At 44.4% G+C, this 21,419-nt stretch overlaps 1 protein-coding gene across 4 annotated transcripts in view; it reads left to right on the top strand.

Annotated features, from left to right (window-relative positions):
* Window positions 1-10,504: 10,504 nt before the first annotated feature.
* PCBP2 (poly(rC) binding protein 2) overlaps window positions 10,505-21,419 on the top strand; it is a 34,194-nt gene continuing 23,279 nt past the window's right edge. For 2 of the 4 annotated variants that reach the window (XM_069230968.1, XM_069230966.1), the window contains exons 1-9: window positions 10,505-10,813; window positions 11,969-12,105; window positions 12,775-12,798; window positions 12,885-12,917; window positions 13,532-13,648; window positions 14,382-14,513; window positions 14,819-14,947; window positions 18,785-18,859; window positions 20,529-20,630. In XM_069230968.1, the coding sequence (XP_069087069.1) occupies window positions 12,037-12,105; window positions 12,775-12,798; window positions 12,885-12,917; window positions 13,532-13,648; window positions 14,382-14,513; window positions 14,819-14,947; window positions 18,785-18,859; window positions 20,529-20,630 (681 nt within the window). In that variant the 5' untranslated portion in view covers window positions 10,505-10,813; window positions 11,969-12,036. The remainder of the gene's footprint in view (window positions 10,814-11,968; window positions 12,106-12,774; window positions 12,799-12,884; window positions 12,918-13,531; window positions 13,649-14,381; window positions 14,514-14,818; window positions 14,948-18,784; window positions 18,860-20,528; window positions 20,631-21,419) is intronic. The other 2 variants (XM_069230969.1, XM_069230967.1) reach the window with 1 other exon arrangement.

Here is a 21,419-nt window from a genome sequence, read left to right on the forward strand (position 1 = left end):
GTGCAGGCTTGCAGCGTCCCTAGAAGTAGATCACAGGGGGCCCTATATAGAGGGAAAGGTGGTGGGTCATAAGGTTTCATTCCTAGTTGATACAGGAGCTACACGCTCTACATTCAGAAGTGCAGAGGTTCCAAAATTGCCACTTTCGGGGCGTACCATAAGGGTGGTAGGAGTAGCAAATCAGTTCCTGACAAATCCGATTACGGATCCGGTCCAAGTCGAAATTGGCAACTTCCAGGGATTACATAAATTTGTAGTCTGTGACTCGAGTCCCGTATCCTTACTGGGAAGGGACTTATTGTGCAAAACGAGGTGTTCGATTACCTGTTCCAATGAAGGGATTGAGGTGCAGACAAACAGTGATGATGAAGGAGACAATGGTCAGTTTCCAGAGTTAGAGATTGAGACCGCAAATGAGGAATACCCTTTGATAACCTTATTCCCGATGCTTACAGTGAATGACTTACCACCTGAGTTGCAGGGAACAGTGACAGAAAAGGTGTGGGACCTGACAGGAAAAGAAGTGGGATTGATATAGGGAGTGGAACCGGTCAAAGTACAGGTACAGCCAAATGCAGTGTTTTCCCCAGGTACCGCAGTACCACATGGCACAAGATGTCCTCATTCAGGTAGCGCAGATAATTGCGGACTTTGTGAAGCAAGGGGTTCTGAAAGAAGTGCTGAGTAGCCCATGTAACTCACCAATAATGGGTCTGAAAAAGCCTTGTGGGAAGGTTCGAATTGTGCAAGATTTGAGGAAAATAAACGAGATTGTGGTGAAATGTTGCCCCATAGTACCAAATCCAGCAGTGATTATGTATCAGGTTCCGTGTGATGCAGAGTGGTTCGCAGTTGTGGATCTGTCTCAAGCATTCTTTTCTGTGCCTCTTCACGAGGACAGCCAATTTCTCTTCAGTCTCAAATTTCTGGATAAGGTTTACAGTTGGTGCAGAATTCCTCAAGGGTTTTCTGAGTCACCTTCCATCTTCAATCAGATATTGAAGAAGGACTTGGAATCATTAGAGTTGCCTTCAGTTCGACTCTAGTACAGTACATTGATGATTTGTTAATTGCGTCCAGAACAAAAGATGACTGCAGGTATGACACAATTGCCTTATTGAACCATTTGGGAAAGAATGGACATAAAGGGGGTCATTACAACCTCGGCGGTCTTTTTACAAGACCGCTGAGGGACCGCCGTGCTGAAGACCGCCAGTGGTGGCGGTTTTCCGCTCGGCGTATTATGACTATTGGCAGCTCTCCGTCGGTTTTCCGACAGAGAGCTGCCAACAGCCATAGTGACGGGCGGCGGGGAAGTGGCGGTTGCTCCACCTCCACCGCCACGCCAACAGAACACCGCCCAGCGAATCACATCCTGTGATTCGCCGTGGCGGTGTTCTGTTGGCGGTGTGGTGCAGGCGGAGCTGCCCCCATGGCTCCCGTCCCCTCCCGGAGGATCGACGGAACAGGTAAGTCGATCATCCGTTAGGGGAGGGGTTGGGGGGTTTGTGTGCTGTGTGGGTGCATGGGGGTGTGCGTGGGTGTATGTAGAGGGGGTGTGTGAGTGCGTGAATGCTTGCGGGGTGTTGCGTGTTTTGGGAATGAGTGCGTGTATGTCTTTAGGTATGTCTGTATGGATGTGTGCGTGTATGTTTGAATGTGGGTGTGCGTGTCTGAGTGTGTGTGTATGTTGGCATGTATGTCGGTGTGTGCGCGTGTATGTGTGTTGGTGGTGCCTGCGTGCGTGTCGGGTGTGTATGTGTACTGTAATGTCGGGGGTCGGGGTGGGGAGGGGGGTCCTGCCACCTTTGGGGGCGGCAGGAGTGGTGGGGGGTGTAGGTGAGGGAGTCGGGTGGGGGTGGGGGAGACCCCTATCAGTGCCAGGGAAGGAATTCCCTGGCACTGATAGTGCTTACCACCATGGATTTCATGGCAGTTCCTACCACTGGAAATCCACGGCGGTAAGCCGGGTCAAAATACCGGCGGCGGTATTGTCACGGTCGCCGGGCTGTAGACCCAGGTCTCCAGCCCAGCGGTCGTCTCCGCCCTGGCGGGCGGAACGGAGAAGCGGCGGATGACCATGACGGTAACCGCCATGGTCATAATCCTCAAAAAAAGACCGCCAGCCTGTTGGCGGTCTTACCGCCGCTTTAACACCGTCCGCCAGGGTTGTAATGACCCCCAAAGTGTTCCCAAAGAAGTTGCAATACTGTCAGAAAGAGGTGAAGTACTTAGGTCACCTGATTGAGAAAGGGTCGAGAAAAATATCCAAAGAAAGAGTGACAGCCATACTGCAGATGAATCCCCTGACAACCAAGAGAGATGTCAGGATGTTTTTGGGAATGGTGGGATACTGTCGTCAGTGGATTCCCAACTTCTCGATTATCTCTAAACCTTTAGTGAAATTGACAGTTAAGGAAGTTCAGGATGACCCGGGTACCATAACCATGTCAGAGAAAGAGATGAAGGCATTCATGGAACTGAGGGAATGCATGTGCAGGGCACCAGCTTTAGGTATGCCTGATTACACGAAGCCTTTCATACTGTTTTGTCAAGAACGTGATGCTTGTTCTTTGTCTGTCTTGACACAGGTCCATGGAGGTGCAAACCGCCCAGTAGCATATTTTTCAGCTACTTTGGACCCAGTCGCAGCAGCCTTACCGGGTGTTTGCGTGCAGTTGCAGCAGTTGGTCAAAGCCTCACTCAATGTGAAGGCATAGTGATGGGACATCCCTTAACCGTAATGGTCCCTCACTCAGTTGAAATCCTGTTGATCCGAACTAAGATGCAGCATATGACGAATGCATGCCTTACAAAGTGTGAGACAATTATACTGGCGTCACCCAATGTTTCCCTTAAGAGATGTACTGTATTGAACCCGGCAACTTTACTTCCTATTGAAAATGCAGACATTGATGATGCTGAGGAAGTAGAACATGATTGTCTTGAGGTAACAGAGCTGTGCACCAAACCAAGACCTGATATTAAAGACAGCCAATTGGAAGAAAATGATTACATTATATTCGTTGATGGTTAATGCTTAAGAGACGCAGTAGGAGTAATGAGAGCTGGATATGCCGTGTGTACAATCACTGGTATTTTAGAAGCTTCCTGGCTCGAAAGAGTATACTCTGCTCAAGTGGCTGAATGAATTGCTCTTACTAGGGCATGCCACGCAGCTGAAAACCTGAAAGTCACTACCTATACTGACAGCAGATACGGATTTGGAATTGTACATGATTTTGGCCAACTATGGTCACAGAGGGGTTTCATGACCTCTTCTGGTTCTCCAGTGAAAAATGGCGAAAAGATTAAGGATTTGTTGCATGCGATTCAGTTACCTCTTGAAATTGCCGTGGTGAAATGCAATGCTCATGTTAAGTCACAAGACTTTGGGGGTCATTCCGACCCCGGCGGGCGGCGGGCGCCACCCGCCGGGCGGAGACCACCAAAAGACCGCACCGCGGTCAAATGACCGCGGCGGTCATTCTGACTTTCCCGCTGGGCGGGCGGGCGACCGCCAAAAGGCCGCCCCCCCGCCCAGCGGGAAAGACCCAGCAAAGATGAAGCCGGCTCCGAATGGAGCCGGCGGATTTGCTGCGGTGCGACGGGTGCAGTGGCACCCGTCGTGATTTTCAGTGTCTGCCAAGCAGACACTGAAAATCTTTATGGGGCCCTGTTAGGGGGCCCCTGCACTGCCCATGCCAGTGGCATGGGCAGTGCAGGGGCCCCCAGGGGCCCCATGACACCCGTTCCCGCCAGCCTCTTCCTGGCGGTGTAAACCGCCAGGAACAGGCTGGCGGGAAGGGGGTCGGAATCCCCACGGCGGCGCTGCTTGCAGCGCCACCATGGAGGATTCCTTTGGCCAGGGGAAAACCGGCGGGAAACCGCCGGTTCCCCTTTTCTGACCGCGGCTTTACCGCCGCGGTCAGAATTGGCCAGGAAGCACCGCCAGCCTGTTGGCGGTGCTTCCACGGTCCCCGGCCCTGGAGGTCATGGACCGCCAGGATCGGAATGACCCCCTTTGTGTCAATGGGAAATGGATATGCAGATCAAGTCGCAAGGTTTTGTGCATTGAACTGTATATCATTTTGAGACCAGTGGGAATTGTTACCTGAAACTGAAAATGAAACATGTTTAAACTTTGCACTAAGGGTGGTTGACACATTAGATGAGCTAAAATCCTTGCAGGGACGTGCCAGTAAAGAGGAGAAATGCTCTTGGCAGAGAATGCAATATGTACAGAGGTCTGATGTCTTATGGGTTTCAGAAGACGGGAAAATGTTTTTGCCAAATAGTCTTTTGTCATAGTTTGTGAGGTTTTACCATGGTCAAGCACATGTTGGGAGAGACGCAATGATCAGGTTGTTCAAAATCGATTGGTTCAATCCGAAATGCAGACAAGCTGCAGAGGTTATCTGTCACAGGTGCATCATCTGTCAGCAGATGAATGCAGGAAAAGGGACTGTGGTGAATATGAGCCACGTTGGGAGAGCTGGAGGTCCGTTTAGCAGGATGCAGATGGATTTCATTGAGATGCCTGTGTGTGGAGGCTTGAGGTACGTGTTGGTGATTGTGTGTGTTTTCAGTCACTGGATTGAAGCTTACCCTACACGTAGGAATGACAGTCTCACAGTAGCAAAGCTGTTGCTTAGGGAGTTGATACCACGTTTCGGGTTCCCGATCTCTTTCGAATCAGAATGGGGCAGACACTTCGACAATGAGGTGATTAAGCTCTTGTGTGCCGCATTAAACATTGAGCAGAAGCTGCATTGTAGTTATCGCCCTGAAGCATCAGGACCAGTGGAACAGATGAATGGTACTTTGAAGTTGAGAATGGCAAAAATGTGCGCAGCTACCAATTTGAAGTGGCCAGATGCATTACCCTTAGTGCTAATGTCAATCAGAAACATACCTGACAAGAAAAAAGGACTGTTTCCTCATGAAATTCTAATGGGCCGAGCTATGAGATTGCCCGCAGTGCCTGCAAATGCTCTTGTGAATATTACAGATGATATGGTGTTGGACTACTGAAAGGGTCTGGCTGATGTGGTCCGCTCTTTTTCTCACCAGGTGGAGGCTACCACATTGCCACCGATAAGTGAACCAGGTCACACCCTGAAAGCCGGTGACTGGGTTGTTGTCAAGAAACACGTGAGTAAGTCGTGCTTGGAGCCGCGTTGGAAGGGGCCATATTAAGTAATACTGACAACTACTACTGCTGTGAAATGTGCAGGTCTTCCAAATTGGATACATGCCAGTCACACAAAGAAGGTGACGTGTCCAACTGATGAGGAACTTGAAGTATCCAAAACAACAGCTGCAGAGAAGGAAGTCTCAGGACCGGAGAGTATTCAAATGGGAACTGAGATTGAAGGAGAACCCGCTGAGGATGGCTTAGTCACTCAAAGCGAGTTCCAGAGGGGTGACAGTGAGCCTATCTCAGTAGAGGTAACAGGGGAACCAACGCAAAAAGAGGTTCTCCCAGAAGCAGACGGATACAGGTTTGAAATTGAGCCCATTACAGACCCTGAAGGTGAAGGGGAAGAGGCAGAGGGAGGTCAAGGTGTTCTGACTCCTCCTGAGCCGCTTGCAGAGCCGTTAAGAGAAAACACCATAGCACAAGAGGAGGGCGCTGTTCAACGTCCTGAAAGGCCAAGCAGAGAGAAAACACTTAAAGGCGATAATTGTCCGAAGCCACAAGCTGCAGGAGAGAAAGTGATCCCCAATGAAACAATAGAGGAAGAAGTTGACACAACCAGGAAAGAAGATCTTAGTGAAGGAGAGTTACAAAGTGATCGCAAACTGAAAAGAAAGAGAGTTGCAAACAGAAGGTACGCAGGTCCTGAATGGGCATATGCAACATCAGCTGAATGGCAACAAGAATTCTTGGCGTTCTGTTTTGATCGAGACGGTACCTGAGTTCAACTTGAGAAAAAGACTGTGTTAAATTGAAATTGAAATTGAAAGCTGAAAAGCTGAGAAAAGAGACTGATAAATTACCGGATGTGACACTGATAATCTGAATTGACTCTGAAAACCGATTATGACAAGCTGCTAACCTGATTTGACAAAGGGGTCCTGGAGTGAGTGAAACGCTGTAAATACTTGCAGAGAGGGAGAGAGAGAGACTTTGCACAGAAAAAAAAAAAAGAGCTTTTATATCGTCCTCAAGTTGATTGTTTGTTTTGCATTATTCTGCTTTTTTATTCTTTACAGATCATGAGTTACACTAGAGATAATAATAATAAGGGTACGATGTGTGGTTGGTTGAGTGCTATTCTGGGTATTGTTTCTGCAATAATAATTATGGGTGTGATTGTGGGAATGCCATTGGTGGATAAGAAAGTGACTAGCAATGCTTCAAATCCTGAGACTGCTACACTAACACCATGGGAGAAGTTTGAGCAGGATACAAAATACTTGCATGAGGGAACTAATTCAAAAGAGGGAACTGTCTACTAATGTCTTCTATTGCTTGCTAAATGAGTATGTTGACACAATGGATGCGAAGAATTGCTATGTATGCACAAAGATTCCTTTGTCAGTACAAGAAGGGGTTACTTATAATAGTCTGCCATTAACCTACGGGATAAGCTGTAGTTTGCTGTTTACAAGATTCTATGATCAAGAACATGTTCAATACTTCTACTCTAACCTAGATGTAGTATTTTACTTTGTGCCTGTGATTGAGTTTCTAAATAAATTAGCTAAAGAACACAGCAAAAAATTAGTTAGTGGTTTCTTTGAGCCGACACTGACATTTGGGACAGCTTATGCGCACTGCAATAATCTAACCTGCTTACTAACACCTGTAGAAAAGAGCTTCTTAGATCATACTGATGATAGACGAAAGGCATTAAAAGAAAGGCTAGAAAAGGGATTGGAAAAACGCACCCTTTCAAATGATTATGCTTACACTGCAATAAAGACGCAGGGCAAATTAGCTATAGATGCATTACATGTAGGGAGGCTTTGTATATACAGGCCAAAATCTGAGCATGACACTTTATTTGTGGGAACGAGTGAGTGCAGGCATGTGTTTTTGTTTCATAGTAAATGGACATTCGTGTTAAATGGACAGGATCCAGCGATCCCTGGGATTTATTATATATGTGGTCTTAATGTTTATTACCGTCGTCCAAAGAGATGGTATGGGACATGTTATTTGGGAATAGTTTTCCCAAAGATCTATCAAAGTGATGACTTAAAGCAAATTCCTAAAATGTCTGAATTACATCATGCAACACAAAAGAGAGAGACAGCGGCTGCTGTTGGAGGTGACATATTTGGAGCCATAATTCCTTCAGTAGGGGTTATTTTAAACTCTATAAAGATTCAAAAGTTGTCTACTATTGTGGATAACATGCTGACAAACTTCACAGGGGCTATACTCCTGATGGATACTGAACTTGCTGCGGAAAGACCTATGACTCTTCAAAACCGGCTTGCTTTAGACATTCTTTTAGCGAAGAGTGGCGGAGTCTGTAAGATGCTTAATGAGCGCCATTGTTGTGCATTCATTCCTGACAATAGTAAAAAGATTAGAGGGATGCTTACTAACCTAACAAGACATAGTGCAGATTTGAAAGAGCTGAAGGAATCTGGAGTTTGGGAAAAAGTTGCGAAAGGAATTACCAGAGTAGGGAATTGGTTTAGTAGTATTTGGAATGGGGTTCTTGTAAAAATATTAGGGGGAATGCTGATTGTCCTAATCTGTCTATTTGAACTATGGTTATCATGCAAAATTAATAAAAGAATCAAAAGAAATTTGGCAAAACGAAACAAAAGAAAAGAAGAAGAAAAGGAGAAAATGTTCAAAGAAATTTGGGAAAAATCACACGGGGGAAGATGTTGGAATGCGTATATTGAGAAAAATGAAAGGTTGTGAAAGGAAAGGTTTTGTGTGATGACAACTGTCATCAGAGGAGGGACTGAGAGAGCGTAGCTTATATACTTAGAAATTAACATGAAATGCGTGTGAACTAATGTGTAATAATGCTGCATAAAAAAAAATTATTAATATATTTTGCTAAACGAGCGCTTGAAAGGTGCCCACGGGGATTGGCCACCAATATATACGTGGACTAATGAAACTGACTAATAATGATGAAATGTTATATCAAAATGTGATTTTGTACTAATAATAAAAGGTTATATGTTAAAATTCTGCTAATAAATCATTATGCCTGAGTTAGCATGAGTCGAGGCCTAGCTGCCTGGTTTCATAATAAATGTGTTTTTCTAACGTGTAGTGTGCTGACTTTCTGAAGGACATGAACTCTTGTTTTCCAAAGCTAGAAGATAAATGTAACAGTAGTAGATCCGTTCTCATGAAATTCGACTTGCTTAGTGAACCATTCTTGCTGAATGCAGCAGTGTAGACTACTTGCAGGTACAAGGTCGCCTAAAATGGTACAGACAATGGAGCTACTGACTAAATATGCAAAAAAGGACCACGAGAGTATGAAATCATACCGGACATCCTACCCACTGAAGACGTCCATCAATAGGACCAATAAACTCAGTGAGAACAGTTATGGGGTGACAAATTTGATGAGCTAATTGAAACTCTATTGGAGGGAGATAGTGGGGTGCAACCCCTCAACCAATGAAGAATTAGGGGACTGTACAACGAAAATGGGATAAAAACCCTTGACACAAGGAAGTGAATGAAAATAGGAGACTAGGAGATAGAGGAGGGGGAGATGCTGATGCGATTTGCTATGACCCAGACACTTTGTTACTCTGCATAGAGACTTTGCTGTTTGGTTCTTATAACCATCCTTGTCTTATATTGCCTGTTTACACTTTACCTCCATTTGAGGGAAGTGCCCCTTTACCCGAGCTGAATTCCTGGCTGATGGCGAATCAACTGCTGTCCTGAGGACGAAGACTGAATCTGTTTTCCTGACTCAATACGGAGGGTAACTATATGACAATGAAATTGTGATTGTTTGCTTTTCCTTTCTAGGTACCAACTGCTTCTTTTGACAGAGACCATAGTTAGATGTTTTCCAAGTTTGGTGTTGCTAAATTGTTTTGCATGAAGCCCAACATGCCAATGCTAATTCGAGGTTAGACAAGGGGTTCACTAAACAGACGCAAATAGACGAAATGACTGAATCTATGCTTTTTTGAATAATGTGATAATGATTCTCTGCTAAGGATAACCTATGTTGAAGCCGTGCTATATTCTAATATTCGTGATTCTTGCTTTGATTAAATCTTATCAGGGTTGTCATATTGTGACTATGCTAATGTGTTTCTTGGTTTTGTGATTAATAAACTTACTAGTAGAATTGTAATCAATAGGGAATAAATATCACAAAATTCATACTAAATTGGTGTGGTTATTCATGACTGAAAGGTCATGGTGGTTTCTGAGTTTTATTAATGTCTTTAACTAATCTGAATTGTCTTATTATGGTAAATATTGATGACGTTATTGACATGTTGATTAGTTATCTCGTCCTAAGGTGTCTTCAATCAGGGTCAAAAAGATTCATTGGCCTAAAACGAGTCCCAAAGAGAGTAAATTAGTCATAAAGGGACGCGTTAGCAGTACTTTATATTTTGCACATTGTATAATCCTTTTAGGACATGTTGATTACTACCTCTTTTTAAATCTCACAATTTTAAGCACTGTAGGGTCGCCCTCAAGTTTTTACAATTGTTGCCTAATAACGATATTTGTTTTAGAGTAGGTAGTTTTCTTAAGGTAGCTGTGTGGTACGGAAAAGTCTTGATTTTTAATCAATGAATCTCTAGATTGCTGTCAATTTCTTTTACGCATGTGTTTAGAAATTGTTTAATGTTTATCCTTTATGATTGTCTTTGAAATTTCGAGTAAGGAATTCTGACTGACTGGTGTAGGTTAAAAGATCTGGTGACAGTTGCAGCGTCTGCCCTTCTCCCATCTGTGCTGCTGCTGGGAAAAAAAGCTAAATAAAAAATGAAAATATGTAAGACACTTCAAAAGCATTACAATTCCATGCGTTTGTCACTAAAAGTTTAATCTCAGCAGGTGGATAAATAAAGAAAATGATCACTGCTGTGTTGAAAAGGCAGGCTCTGCCCAATCAAAGCATATACTCCTGGCATTCAACATGTGGGCGCGGTTAGAAACTCTTTTCCAGTTGACGCTCCCATAATTTGAGACAAGTACGCTGTCAAGTCAGACCATAAAACCCGTGAAATGTCTCACACATGCAAACTTAAAATGTTGCACGTATGTAGAGAGTTTCGAGAAACAGCGGCATCTTCCAAAGGGATCAGGTGTTCACTCTCTTAATTGGGCTAGGCTTTAATAGCAAATAACAGACCTGCTTGAAGACTACGGCTACCAGACAACACATATTATTGTATTGCGTGCATGCCCTTTGAGGTGATGAAATTTCCCGCCAGAGCGCCCCGCACTCTATGATCCCTCCGCGGTGCGTTCTAGCTTTAGTCCGCTGCTTGCTTGTCTCAACTTCCGGCGAGGGCGGGTAGATAGCCACCCGCGCCGCCCATCCCCCTCCCAGACCAGCAGAGGCAGCAGCAGAAGCCGCAGCGCCCCTCGAGCCCCTCCCGCCGTCGCCATTCCTCCCTCGCCCGCCCGGTTCTCTCTCCCTTCCCTCCCCGGCTCCTCGCCTCTCTTTCTCTCCCCCGTCGCCCCCTCCCCCCGAGGCCCAACGGCTCCGGCCTCCCTCGGTCTCTCCCTTTCCCCGGTGAACCTTCGTTCCCGTCCCTGGTCTTTCTCTTCCGCCCCCCTCCTACCATACCCTTCTCCTTGCGGCGGCCCCCTTCCTCCTCCTTCCCGCTCTCGCAGGTAAGGCCCAGAAGCCGCGGCCTCGCGTATCACCGTTCCCGCTTAGCCCGAGCCGGTCCTTAGAAGCGCGCGCACGACAGACCTTGGATCACACTCGGGCCTAGGCCCCACTCGTGTGTGATGCGCAGGAGGCAGCGCAGTTCAGTGACATCTGTTTTTCAGTGTTTCCAGTGGTCCGTATTGACTGTGTTCCCTAGCAATTCAATTTACAGTGGATTATCTCATGGTAATTTCGAAGGCGTCACATTTTTTCGTGGTTGACTACATATGTTTGGGATGGAGGAAAGGACGTCGTAACCTCCAAAGAGAATATTGCCAGGGACCGATGCGACATGCGTTTTCCTTTTATTTTTTTTGGCAGTTTCTCTCTTCTTCCCACCCCGTTTCATTTTTTTCCCCAAACGAAGATGGGCCTTGAGGCGGACATCTGCAAATTGACACTGCACCTGTCATTTTGATGAGCGTTTGGTAAACACATCCCATGACTAGTAGAGAGGCACAATGTGGCATAATTTGATGCTGGAAATTGTGGTTATTTCCGGGCATGTTTACGAAGTTGTATTTGTTATAGGATCATTGATCTCTTAGAGGGAGTCGTTGTTGATTCATCTCAATTCATGGTCATGTTTTGATTTAAAATGTAGTATTTGTAGCATCCATGCTTACCTTTAGGTCCCTGTCGCATTAGCAGTTGTGCTAACGAAATATAAAGGATCCCTTTGTTGTGTCCAGGTGAGCCTGCACAATATTGAGCAAGCCGCCTGCTTGCAGTCGTTCTGCAGTGATGATGCTGGTTTAGGACTAGGTACGACAGATTTATTATTATTATTTTAACCCGCACCAGAATGTTGGTTGCAGCTGCTTTTTTTTTCTTCTTGTTTTTATTTTTTGTATGTCCACTGCAGAGTATTGATCGCACAAGCAAATTGCTGTTAATGGGCTGGTAGCAGGTTGTATTTCCTTAGCTCTCGAGTATGAAACATTTTTTTGGGCAGTGTATGGATTGCTATGCAAGCCTTTTGTTCCTGTGGCTGGCAACATTGCAGATTATCACATCTTCAGTTACAGATGGACAGTTTTTGCGTGCACTATAGAACTAAAGGTATTTAGTCACAAACTGACGTTTGCAACCATGACGTCTTCTTTCAATTTCAGTCTTGTTCCATCCCGTGACCAAAGATCTCACTGACTGAAAAGCCTGACTCTACAGAACCGAGCACACCATGGATACCAGCATGATTGAAGGCGGTTTGAATGTCACCCTCACCATACGACTGCTCATGCATGGCAAGGTAGGACTGTGGTTTTCCCGTTGAGTTGTGGCAGCTGTCAACGTTGCATTAATTTTAGATCGAACGTGCTGCAACATCATTTTCCAATCATGGTAGATACGCTTAAAACGATGTCTTGATACGAGATGATGCTGCTTGTTTCATAATCTCGATGCACTCTTACCGTTTCCCGGGGCTCAGGCATTTGTAGGTGGATGCAGGTAACTGGGCGGGGAGAGGTGCCATGAAGGGAATAACCATAATTAATGACATGGCACAGGGAAAATGTGAATTTGAGGACCGATGTGGTTTAAATCCAAACTAGCAGTTTAGTGTGCCATGTCTTCCTGCCTGAGCTCGTTTTTGTCGGATTCCTGTAATATTGTCCATTCCTTTAACTGGAAGAATGGATTGTTTAGTCCTTGAACATATCTGGTGTGCTTTGAATTTATTATATTGAATGCAATGTGTGACTGCAATTACAAGGCCCTTTATTTCCCTATTTATCTGTGCCTTATGTGGCAGTACTACATATAAGCAAGCGACAACATAATTTATTTTCAGACGAACCAAGTACACCGGAAGTAATACTAGATGCTTGAGCGGTCTTGTTGGTTGATGTAATATGTGGAATATTACATCTGGAAATATTAGTTACTGCTGATTAACTGTTAATTTTCTGTTTTCTAGGAAGTTGGAAGCATCATTGGAAAGGTAATATCACTTAAATTAGCCTTTCTTTCCTAGTCTTAATTTTCTGATGGATTAAATGCCACACTCCTTGTTCTTCTTTTGTGCAGAAAGGGGAGTCTGTGAAGAAGATGCGAGAGGAGGTATGATTTTAATATTCTATTTAGAGTGAGCAAATGTAAAACTTTAGTTGGTAAACCATTCGGGTATAATAGACACCAATCGAGTAGGCATCCGATTTTGCTAAATGTAGCTGCACAAGTGTAAGTAGGCATTTCGTGCAGCCTGCATGTCTGCTTGCAAACAGTTTTAGCGAATATCCACATCTGGTGCTTATATGCATCTCTGATACGTTTTTGTGTGAATTCTACCAAGTCTCAGACTTTTACTGTGCATGGGGAGGTTGAGCACGATTTTACCCCGTCTATCCGAAGTAAAGAAATCGAATCAGGGTTAGGTATCTGAATGAATGCTCTAAATATTTAGAGTCTGCAGTGGCATGTATGCAGATTGTTTGAAAAAGTGGGTATCTATGAATGCTAAACTGGAATTCTTATTCGGAACAGCTGTTATATCGCTTAAAATTGATAGTAAATTAGTTTTGTATTTACGTACTATTAGTACCTATATGCTGTTGACACGCGTGGAAGTTTTGTGAGACTGCGTCTCAACTGCTCATGTGCAAATGTGTAGGCTATAACCACGTTCAGGTACGTTATGGTCTTAGTTGAAATGTCAACTTTTTTTTTTTTTTTAGAGCGGAGCTCGTATAAACATCTCAGAAGGAAACTGCCCTGAAAGAATAATCACACTCGCTGGACCTACTAATGCCATCTTCAAAGCTTTTTCTATGATAATTGACAAACTAGAAGAGGTGTGTCTCCATATCTTTTAGGTGGGCTGGGTAGTGCAAATGTCTGATAACGAAGGGGGAGGGAGTGGCGTTGTCTAGTAAAAACGTGGCCTTCAAAGGCATTTTTTTAATTACCTGCAAGTGCTGATAATTCTAGTTTCTTGGGTAAACTCTCCCATCTGAATTGAAAAGTCCGCAATAAACACGATAGATATGAACTCTAAAGATGCCTTAGTTTCTTCACCTCTGAGGTGGTGGGTTTTTTTTTTTTGGTCTGGCTAATGAGTCATACGACAGACTTATGTGCACATGGCATAGTTGCAACCATTGTGTCTTAAATTAACTTTTCGGCATCTTGTATGTGAGGAGTTGCAACCCCACCGTGTCTGAATTACATTGCGGGGAAGGAAGACATATAAGAATTGTTAATGCTTGTTTTGTGAAGCAAAGGTTCCACAAAACTGCTCATAAAACTAATTGTCATGAATGGATTGGGGTGCTAGTGATTGTAATTGGATGGCAATTGTGGAATGCTTGGGTCTAGTATTGGTGCAAATGCCCAACTTTTTCACCATGTATAGAAGTGAATGTGTGACATGACATTTGAATTAATTACAAACTGGTTCAAGTTTGTTTCTTTCCTGTACAACTTTCTCAAAACTTTAGTGAACAAGTGAAATGTTTGCCTAAAATAACCCTGAAGTTGTTTGTCCAGGTTTTGTATGTTGTAACTTTTTTTTTTGTGCTCCTTAAGGACATCAGTAGCGCGATGACCAACAGCACTGCTTCCAGCAAACCCCCTGTTACTCTAAGGCTCGTGGTCCCTGCCAGCCAGTGTGGTTCCCTCATTGGGAAAGGAGGTTGCAAGATTAAAGAGATCAGAGAGGTTATTTTTAAATTATTTTAAAACATGATTTGACATTAAGCTTAAATTCCTTAAGTCCCTTTGATCATATTGAGCACACCTTCACTGTTTTATTTCCTGGTTCGAATGAAAGCTTGAAGCGGTTGGTTGGGTTGCACTTCTCTTTGCTTTCGAAGTGTCTTTGAAGTTCAGACTGTCACCACAGAACGTACTGATTCAGATCAGTCACCTTATTCAACTTAATCATTCACTGCAGAACTATCTTGGGCTTTGCATCACTAGACTGACTTTTTTTTTTTTTTTTTTCGTTCTCTTGCCCTTCGCAGACTACTGGAGCACAGGTGCAAGTAGCGGGGGACATGCTACCCAACTCGACAGAAAGAGCCATCACCATTGCGGGAATTCCTGCTTCTATCATAGAGTGCGTCAAACAGATATGTGTGGTGATGCTGGAGGTAAGCCTTACATGTCCATTTAGTGCCCTATAGAGTTGCTCTGCAGTGAATAGTTTGTCAGAGCACTTGACCATCCCAATGGGTTGACCACTTGTCCGTGGTTTTGTGACACCTTAAAATAAAAATGGTAAACCACTGGTTCAAATATAAGAGCCACTTCGTTTTTAGTCCACCCCCCACCCTTGGAAATTACCAACTCCCTACCGTTTTTAGAGTGCGCCTTGGCTTCATCCTGAAGAGTAGTAGTCTCCGTTTTTTTTATTTTTTCTCTGGCCGTTTGGCTTATTCACCCTCTAATCGAGCACTCGTAGTGTATAAATAGATATCTCATTTTCATATGGAAAGGTGTGTGGCGGGGTGTGGTGTGTGTTTTTTTTTTTTTTTTTTTTTTTTTTTCCTCCCTTCCTGGTTTGTGCATATTTGACTAGGATTCTCATTGGCGGTTTCTCAAAGTGGAAACCAGTGTTTCAGAAATTAATTTCTTGCGGTAGGTTGAGAGTCTACGATTACACTACTTTGAAGATTATAGCGTCCTCTTGCTCGCTTTTGCATCTGGATCTTTCACTCCTGGGCATGCCTGTATCCTTCCTGCTGTTGGACATGATTTCTGCTGTGTAGTCGCACCTTGACCTGGAGTAAGGGGGTGTTCTTTGTTTTTTTTTCCCGTGTGTACTTTAGATACACTTTGTTTTCCGTCCTCTGTATGGGTGAAAGGCTTCAGACATACAAAGATTACTTTTGATGAGACTACCACTATTTCTCGTGATGCCTGCAGTAGATAGCTGTAGAATTGTACTTGGCCTCTTAGTGGAAGGTTTCATTGGACCATTTTTAACTGGTTCTTCGCCCCTCCCCATGTGACATTGATTGTTGAAGTGTAACAGCCACAAGGTATGTTAATCTGTGTATGTGCTCATCGTCAGTTAAGCGTGCAGTTTTAGTCTAATGATTGCAGTTGCTAACGTTTAGGTAAACACGAAGGCCATGAGGTAACATGTTCTGGTCCAATTTCCAGGCAGTGTTGGCAGTAACCATTCCTACAAATTCGCATCTAGTTATTAGTGAAGTTTAAAAGCGGCAGGAAAAATTCCAAATTTAAGTTGCCTTGTTGCTCTCTCCCAGGGCATTTGTCCTCCGAGCTGGAGCAGAGCGAGAAGCCTTCTAACTGTTCAGAGGTCAACAAGCTTGTCCATTGCCCTACTCGGGGTGATACCCTTCCTGGTTGCCTACTCTTCCCCTGGCGAGACTAGTCCTACAGACTTCCTGCTCTATTGGCTTATCAGGAGGAGGCGCAATCAACAGGGAATCTTTTTCCATAGAAGGCTGGGGTATAAGCATGGCTGTAAAGTCACTGCATGCCAACTGCCTTTTTATTCGTGGTAGAACCATGGCTTACAGTATTGATAGGGCCACCCATTATGCGCTTGTACGGTGGCGATTTTTGCATAATTCGTTTTTCCATATTTGACGCACACAATCCATCTGCCACACAATCTTCAGATGTCATCAAATTGTTTCTAGTTCAGAAGTTACTAAGTGCAGCAGCATGTGTTGCCGCCCAGTTAAAGGGCCTTTGCAAAGCTGCACTGGTCACCTTTGTGCTGCTTATTGCTACATATTGGTGTTAAAATGGTACTGATTAGGTGCAACCACTGCCCAGACAGTGTTACCAAGGTTAAAAATGACAATGCAGTAATACTGTTAAAAAAAAAAACACAGCACTTTGCTGCTTAGTTTGCCTTTTTCTTGCCGCATAATGTACTGAACCCTGCTGCATAATTTGGCCTTCTCGTCAACTAATTTCAGTGGTCCTGAGTATGGATCGTATCCCAGCTGGGCGCGTTTTCAGGTTATTCAGGACTGCCAAAAAGCCTCCCAGCACATGGATTTAGAACTGAACATAGCTGATTCAGTGGCCCTGGCGATAAGCACCTCTAGCTCCTTTTGAAGACATGCCTGGCTCTGGACATTTAACTTTTCGGCAGACATCCAGCCGAAACTAATTGGCATGCCATTCAACAGTGTGTTTTTGGCGATTATGGGTGATACTGCATTAAAGTGTTTTAAGAACAGCAAGTCTGCAGCTTCCTCTCTTGGTCTACAACGACCTCCTCCCTCGACAAATCCCAGTTTTGGAGTTTTCAAGTCTTGGACAGTATTTTCCTTTTAGTCAGTGACCGCAGTATCCACCACTAAACCAGCAACTGCCTAATCCGTTGGTCAGGTTGTGTTTATCAGACAGTTTAGAGGTATATCCAGAGACTGTGTATCAATGTTGAAACTGCCTCCTTGCACCGCCATTAAGGCAGACCTAGTTTGCTTTGGGATAATACCCTTTGTTAAGACTCGTCGAGCCAGAGTGGTGGTAGTGGTGGCAACCCATCCCAGTTTCTCGCTGACTGGCTGATCAAAGCTTGTTTGCCAGAGACTGTTGCGTCATCTGCATTCAACAGGATCCCGGTTTGATACTTCAGTCAGCAAGCTATACCTTGCCTGCGACTGCCAGCTACTCCAGGTCATATGGTTTTGGACCCCACCTTCCCTTTTTCTCTGCACTGGATCACCACCGTCCAGGTAATTGTCCCATCTTTCAAGCAAGGTGCTGGTCCAGTCCTGAGGGTCCTAGGTCTGCTGTCTTCCTGTTTTCTTAGTCGGTTTACATGCTGACACAAGGGCCCTGCATTGGTACCACTGCAGGCAGGGTCTACAGTGTTGTAGGAAGTTGGCTCTATGTGCTATTTCAAAGTAAGAAATAGCATGCACAGAGTCCAAGGGTTCCCCTTAGAGGTAAGATAGTGGCAAAAAGATAATTCTAATGCTCTATTTTGTTGTAGTGTGGTCGAGCAGTAGGCCTATCGGAGGGTAGTGTTAAGCATTTGTTGTACACACAGGCAATAAATGAGGAACACACACAGACATGCTGCAGCCCTTAGAGACCTTCCCTAGCATCAGGGCCCTTTGTACCAGTTACAAGGGACTTACCCGGATGCCAGGGTGTGCCAATTGTGGAAACAAAGGTACAGGGTAGGGAAAGAACACTGGTGCTGGGGCCTGGTTAGCAGGCCTCAGCACACTTTCAAATCATAACTTGGGATCAGCAAAGGCAGAAAGACGGGGTAACTATGCCAAGGAGGCATTTCCTTACACCTAACTACATTGTGATCCAACAGGACTAAGTCCACTACTCTTCCCCTTGCTGGCCTTCACCACCTTGTAGATCTCTGTGCTTGAATGTGGGTGTTGCTGCGCTCTTTTACTAATCATTACTGCCTGGATTCCGTTGTGCGTAGAAAGTATACTTTAAGTTACTTGTGGTAACTTGTGTTTCTTGTGGATACTCTTTACCTGCAGACATTATCACTGCCATGCCTGGCTCACTGTTAGATGAATGTGTTACAGGAAAAGTTAACATTGCAAATAATATTTTACATTTTTTTCTGTACTTGACTAATCTACCAATGTCAGCCCATCACTGCCCTAGATGTGTTGAAGGGGGCGCGAGGGACAGAATTGGGGTGGGTGCTATGTCTTGGATGACATCCCCTGATGCCACTTATTGTGTCAATATGTAGCCTGTGCCACCACTAGTAAATTGCGCTTTGAAGTCTAGTCTGACCTCTAATGTCGTACAGGGGAGTATCCATTAGAAAGCAAGATTGTCATTGTCGGTAATTAAATCTTCTTCCGACCCCCCCCCCCCCCCCCCCCTTCCAATTGTAACAACCTAGGCCATCTGAAGCTTGTGCTGTGCGTTCTTGTTGCATCAATGTTTGGTCATTGCAGTTGAGCTTGATTTGACAATGGCCTCTTGCTTTCTTGATCCTCTGACATTTTCAGTCTCCACCGAAGGGTGTCACCATCCCATACCGACCCAAGCCATCCAGCTCACCGGTGATCTTTGCTGGTGGACAGGTAAGGATTTTATCCATCCTTTTGACACAGCATGCTGCAGTTTATAGCACCACTCACTACTTTGGTATCTTCTGGTCTGTCAATGGAATGACCAAAAGGAAACCTATGTCTGCTCCCTGTGGCAATTGTCTCATCTGCATGCTGGAGGATTCTACCTGTATTTACAAATTTATTCTGGCTTTGATTGAGGTAATTGTTCTCTTCTATGTACTTTGTTTGGAATTTTACTTCAAATTGTCCATCTGTGCCAGCCAATCTTGTGTCGAGGTGAGGTAGTACACCACCACTTTTGTGGAATCTGGGATGTGCCGTCAGACATTCCTTCAGTTAACATTGTAAAATACTGAAACATTCTGGCCTGTGGTGTAAGTCTGCCAAATTTTTTTTCTCCAGTCCACCCACTCAGTGCATGCCCTCAATGTCACATGAACAACAAAGCACACATTAGTTGTCTTTCTGATAGCCTGTTTTGTTCATATCCTCATTTGACGTCCCCTCTTAATCAAAGGGTTTAGCTCTTGGATCCAAAATTGTTTGTATTCGTGATGGCCGTGATGAAGGAAAGAGTAGGAGAATCCAGTGAAACTGTTTAGTGGCTTCTGTAGCTCTTAACTCCTTGACGGAAATCACACTTCCTATCTTGGGGCTATCACTTTTTTCTTTTTTTTTCTTTGTTCTGCTGGAACCTCGACATAGAGGATAGACTTCATATCAGACAGCACAGAGTATGTCCCTAAATGTAGTTTATAGGATTAATGGTTATGGCTAGCCCAATACCAACTTCATTTGAGTCTTCACTTGTTTTGTTGTGCTTTGTGGCCTCCCAAACGATAACTTTTTGACTACAAAACTTCTGCCTCTGCAGGGGTATAAATGTACCGCTGCCGAGGGCGGCACAGAAAGACTAGCTATTTTCTTTAAGAATGTGATTTCTCTTCAGGTTTGGGTGGTCTCTTTGTACCAATGTGCAAGTTTCATCTTGTGAATGGGTTGCAAGAGTAGGAATCGCAGTTCTAGGCGGTTGCAGAGTTAAGTCCGTGGTTTCCACATGGATGGCCTTATCAGTCATGAAGGGTCTGGATTTTACCTAGGCTGGTTGCCATATTAAAACTGCCCTTAAGGCCGTGGGCCTGCTTGTACCGATCAAGGACTACTGTAACTAGACTGATGCCCAAGAAGCTTAGATAAGCCTTGAACTATACAGTGCAAACGAGTCCTTTATGCATTCCACATCCAGGCTTGTGAGGGCGTGAAGCCAGTTTCTAATCCTTTGCTACCCTGCGGTTCCTGACAACCTGTTGTGAATTGAAGGCTTGCCTTCTCCATTATTGAGAGCTGAAGCCAAACGGCTGTAGCCAAACAATCTTGGTTGAGGATGGTATATGCTTCCAAGGAGATCATAGAGCCTGTCAAAAAAATAAAGACTTGCTTTAGAGCGTAATATGCATTAAGCAGACCTCGCTGTAACTGAAGGTGACTAGCTACTTTTCCCGGTATGTGATCCAAATGGCCCTAGATGAAAGGCTCCAGGAACAGATGAGTTCAGAAAGTTTGTTTATTTTTTGGATCCTTGAACTAGACACTTGGCTACCCAGCCTATTGAATGAGGATATAAATTGAACTTGCTGTTACCTGAAAGATAACTATCCCTTTTCGCTTTGTTCAACAGGTGTCACGGCAAGCCGGAGGACACGCATGTGAGACTGACCTGTGGGAGGGACGGAGGTCCCACCCAGGCGGTGTCTCCCTAGATGCTGTGGATCTCCATGGGGTAGGTCATCACTTTTTATTTGTACAGTACTGCAGAATTTATTAAATGCTAGACCATTGCCCCACCACCATTCTCACCACCTACCTCGGTCACCACAAAGCTGAATTTAAAGGACTGTTTTAAGATTAGCTTGGCACAGCTGGGCACTTGCTGGTCTATCTTGCGGTTCTTCGCAATTAATGCGACTTGTTGCAACTGGCTTTGATATATTTTCTGAGTAATTGGACACTAACATAAGGATTTTTCTTTTTCTTTCTCCAATCCTCAACATGAGCCAAGGTTTACTGGCCCACAATGCCAGATACTCTGATTTTGTTTAATGGTCCTCTGGTTTTGTTTGCACCGTTGAGCTGTGTCTCTCACCCCACGGATTGTTCGGAACCGACTTTTCGTGTTACTTATACATGTATGTTTCACCATAGTTGATGGTGACAGTACTGATACATCAGACAATTCAGTTAGCCCAGACAAGTGTACTTTACAACTATTGCTTGTCTTGTGCTTCAACTTCAGGGTGAAAATTATAACTTTTCTTGGCTGTTACCTGTCCATTAACTAGCCTTCTGGGAGCGAAACTCAGATTCTAGTCTTGTTTTTTTATAAGGGCTTACGGAAGGTGTTGACTACTGGTCGAGTTTGCTTTCTTTCTGTGGCTATTCACTTTGAAGAATCCTGCTCACAGGGCTCAATTTAAGCCACAATTGAAACTGGTGCTAAATGCCACGTTACTGTTCATGGGGGGTGTTTTGTGGGATGGGTGTGGGAGGCTGGTGATGTGGACCCAAGAAT

Source organism: Pleurodeles waltl, chromosome 4_2, assembly GCF_031143425.1.
Source record: "Pleurodeles waltl isolate 20211129_DDA chromosome 4_2, aPleWal1.hap1.20221129, whole genome shotgun sequence".
Taxonomy (NCBI): domain Eukaryota; kingdom Metazoa; phylum Chordata; class Amphibia; order Caudata; family Salamandridae; genus Pleurodeles; species Pleurodeles waltl.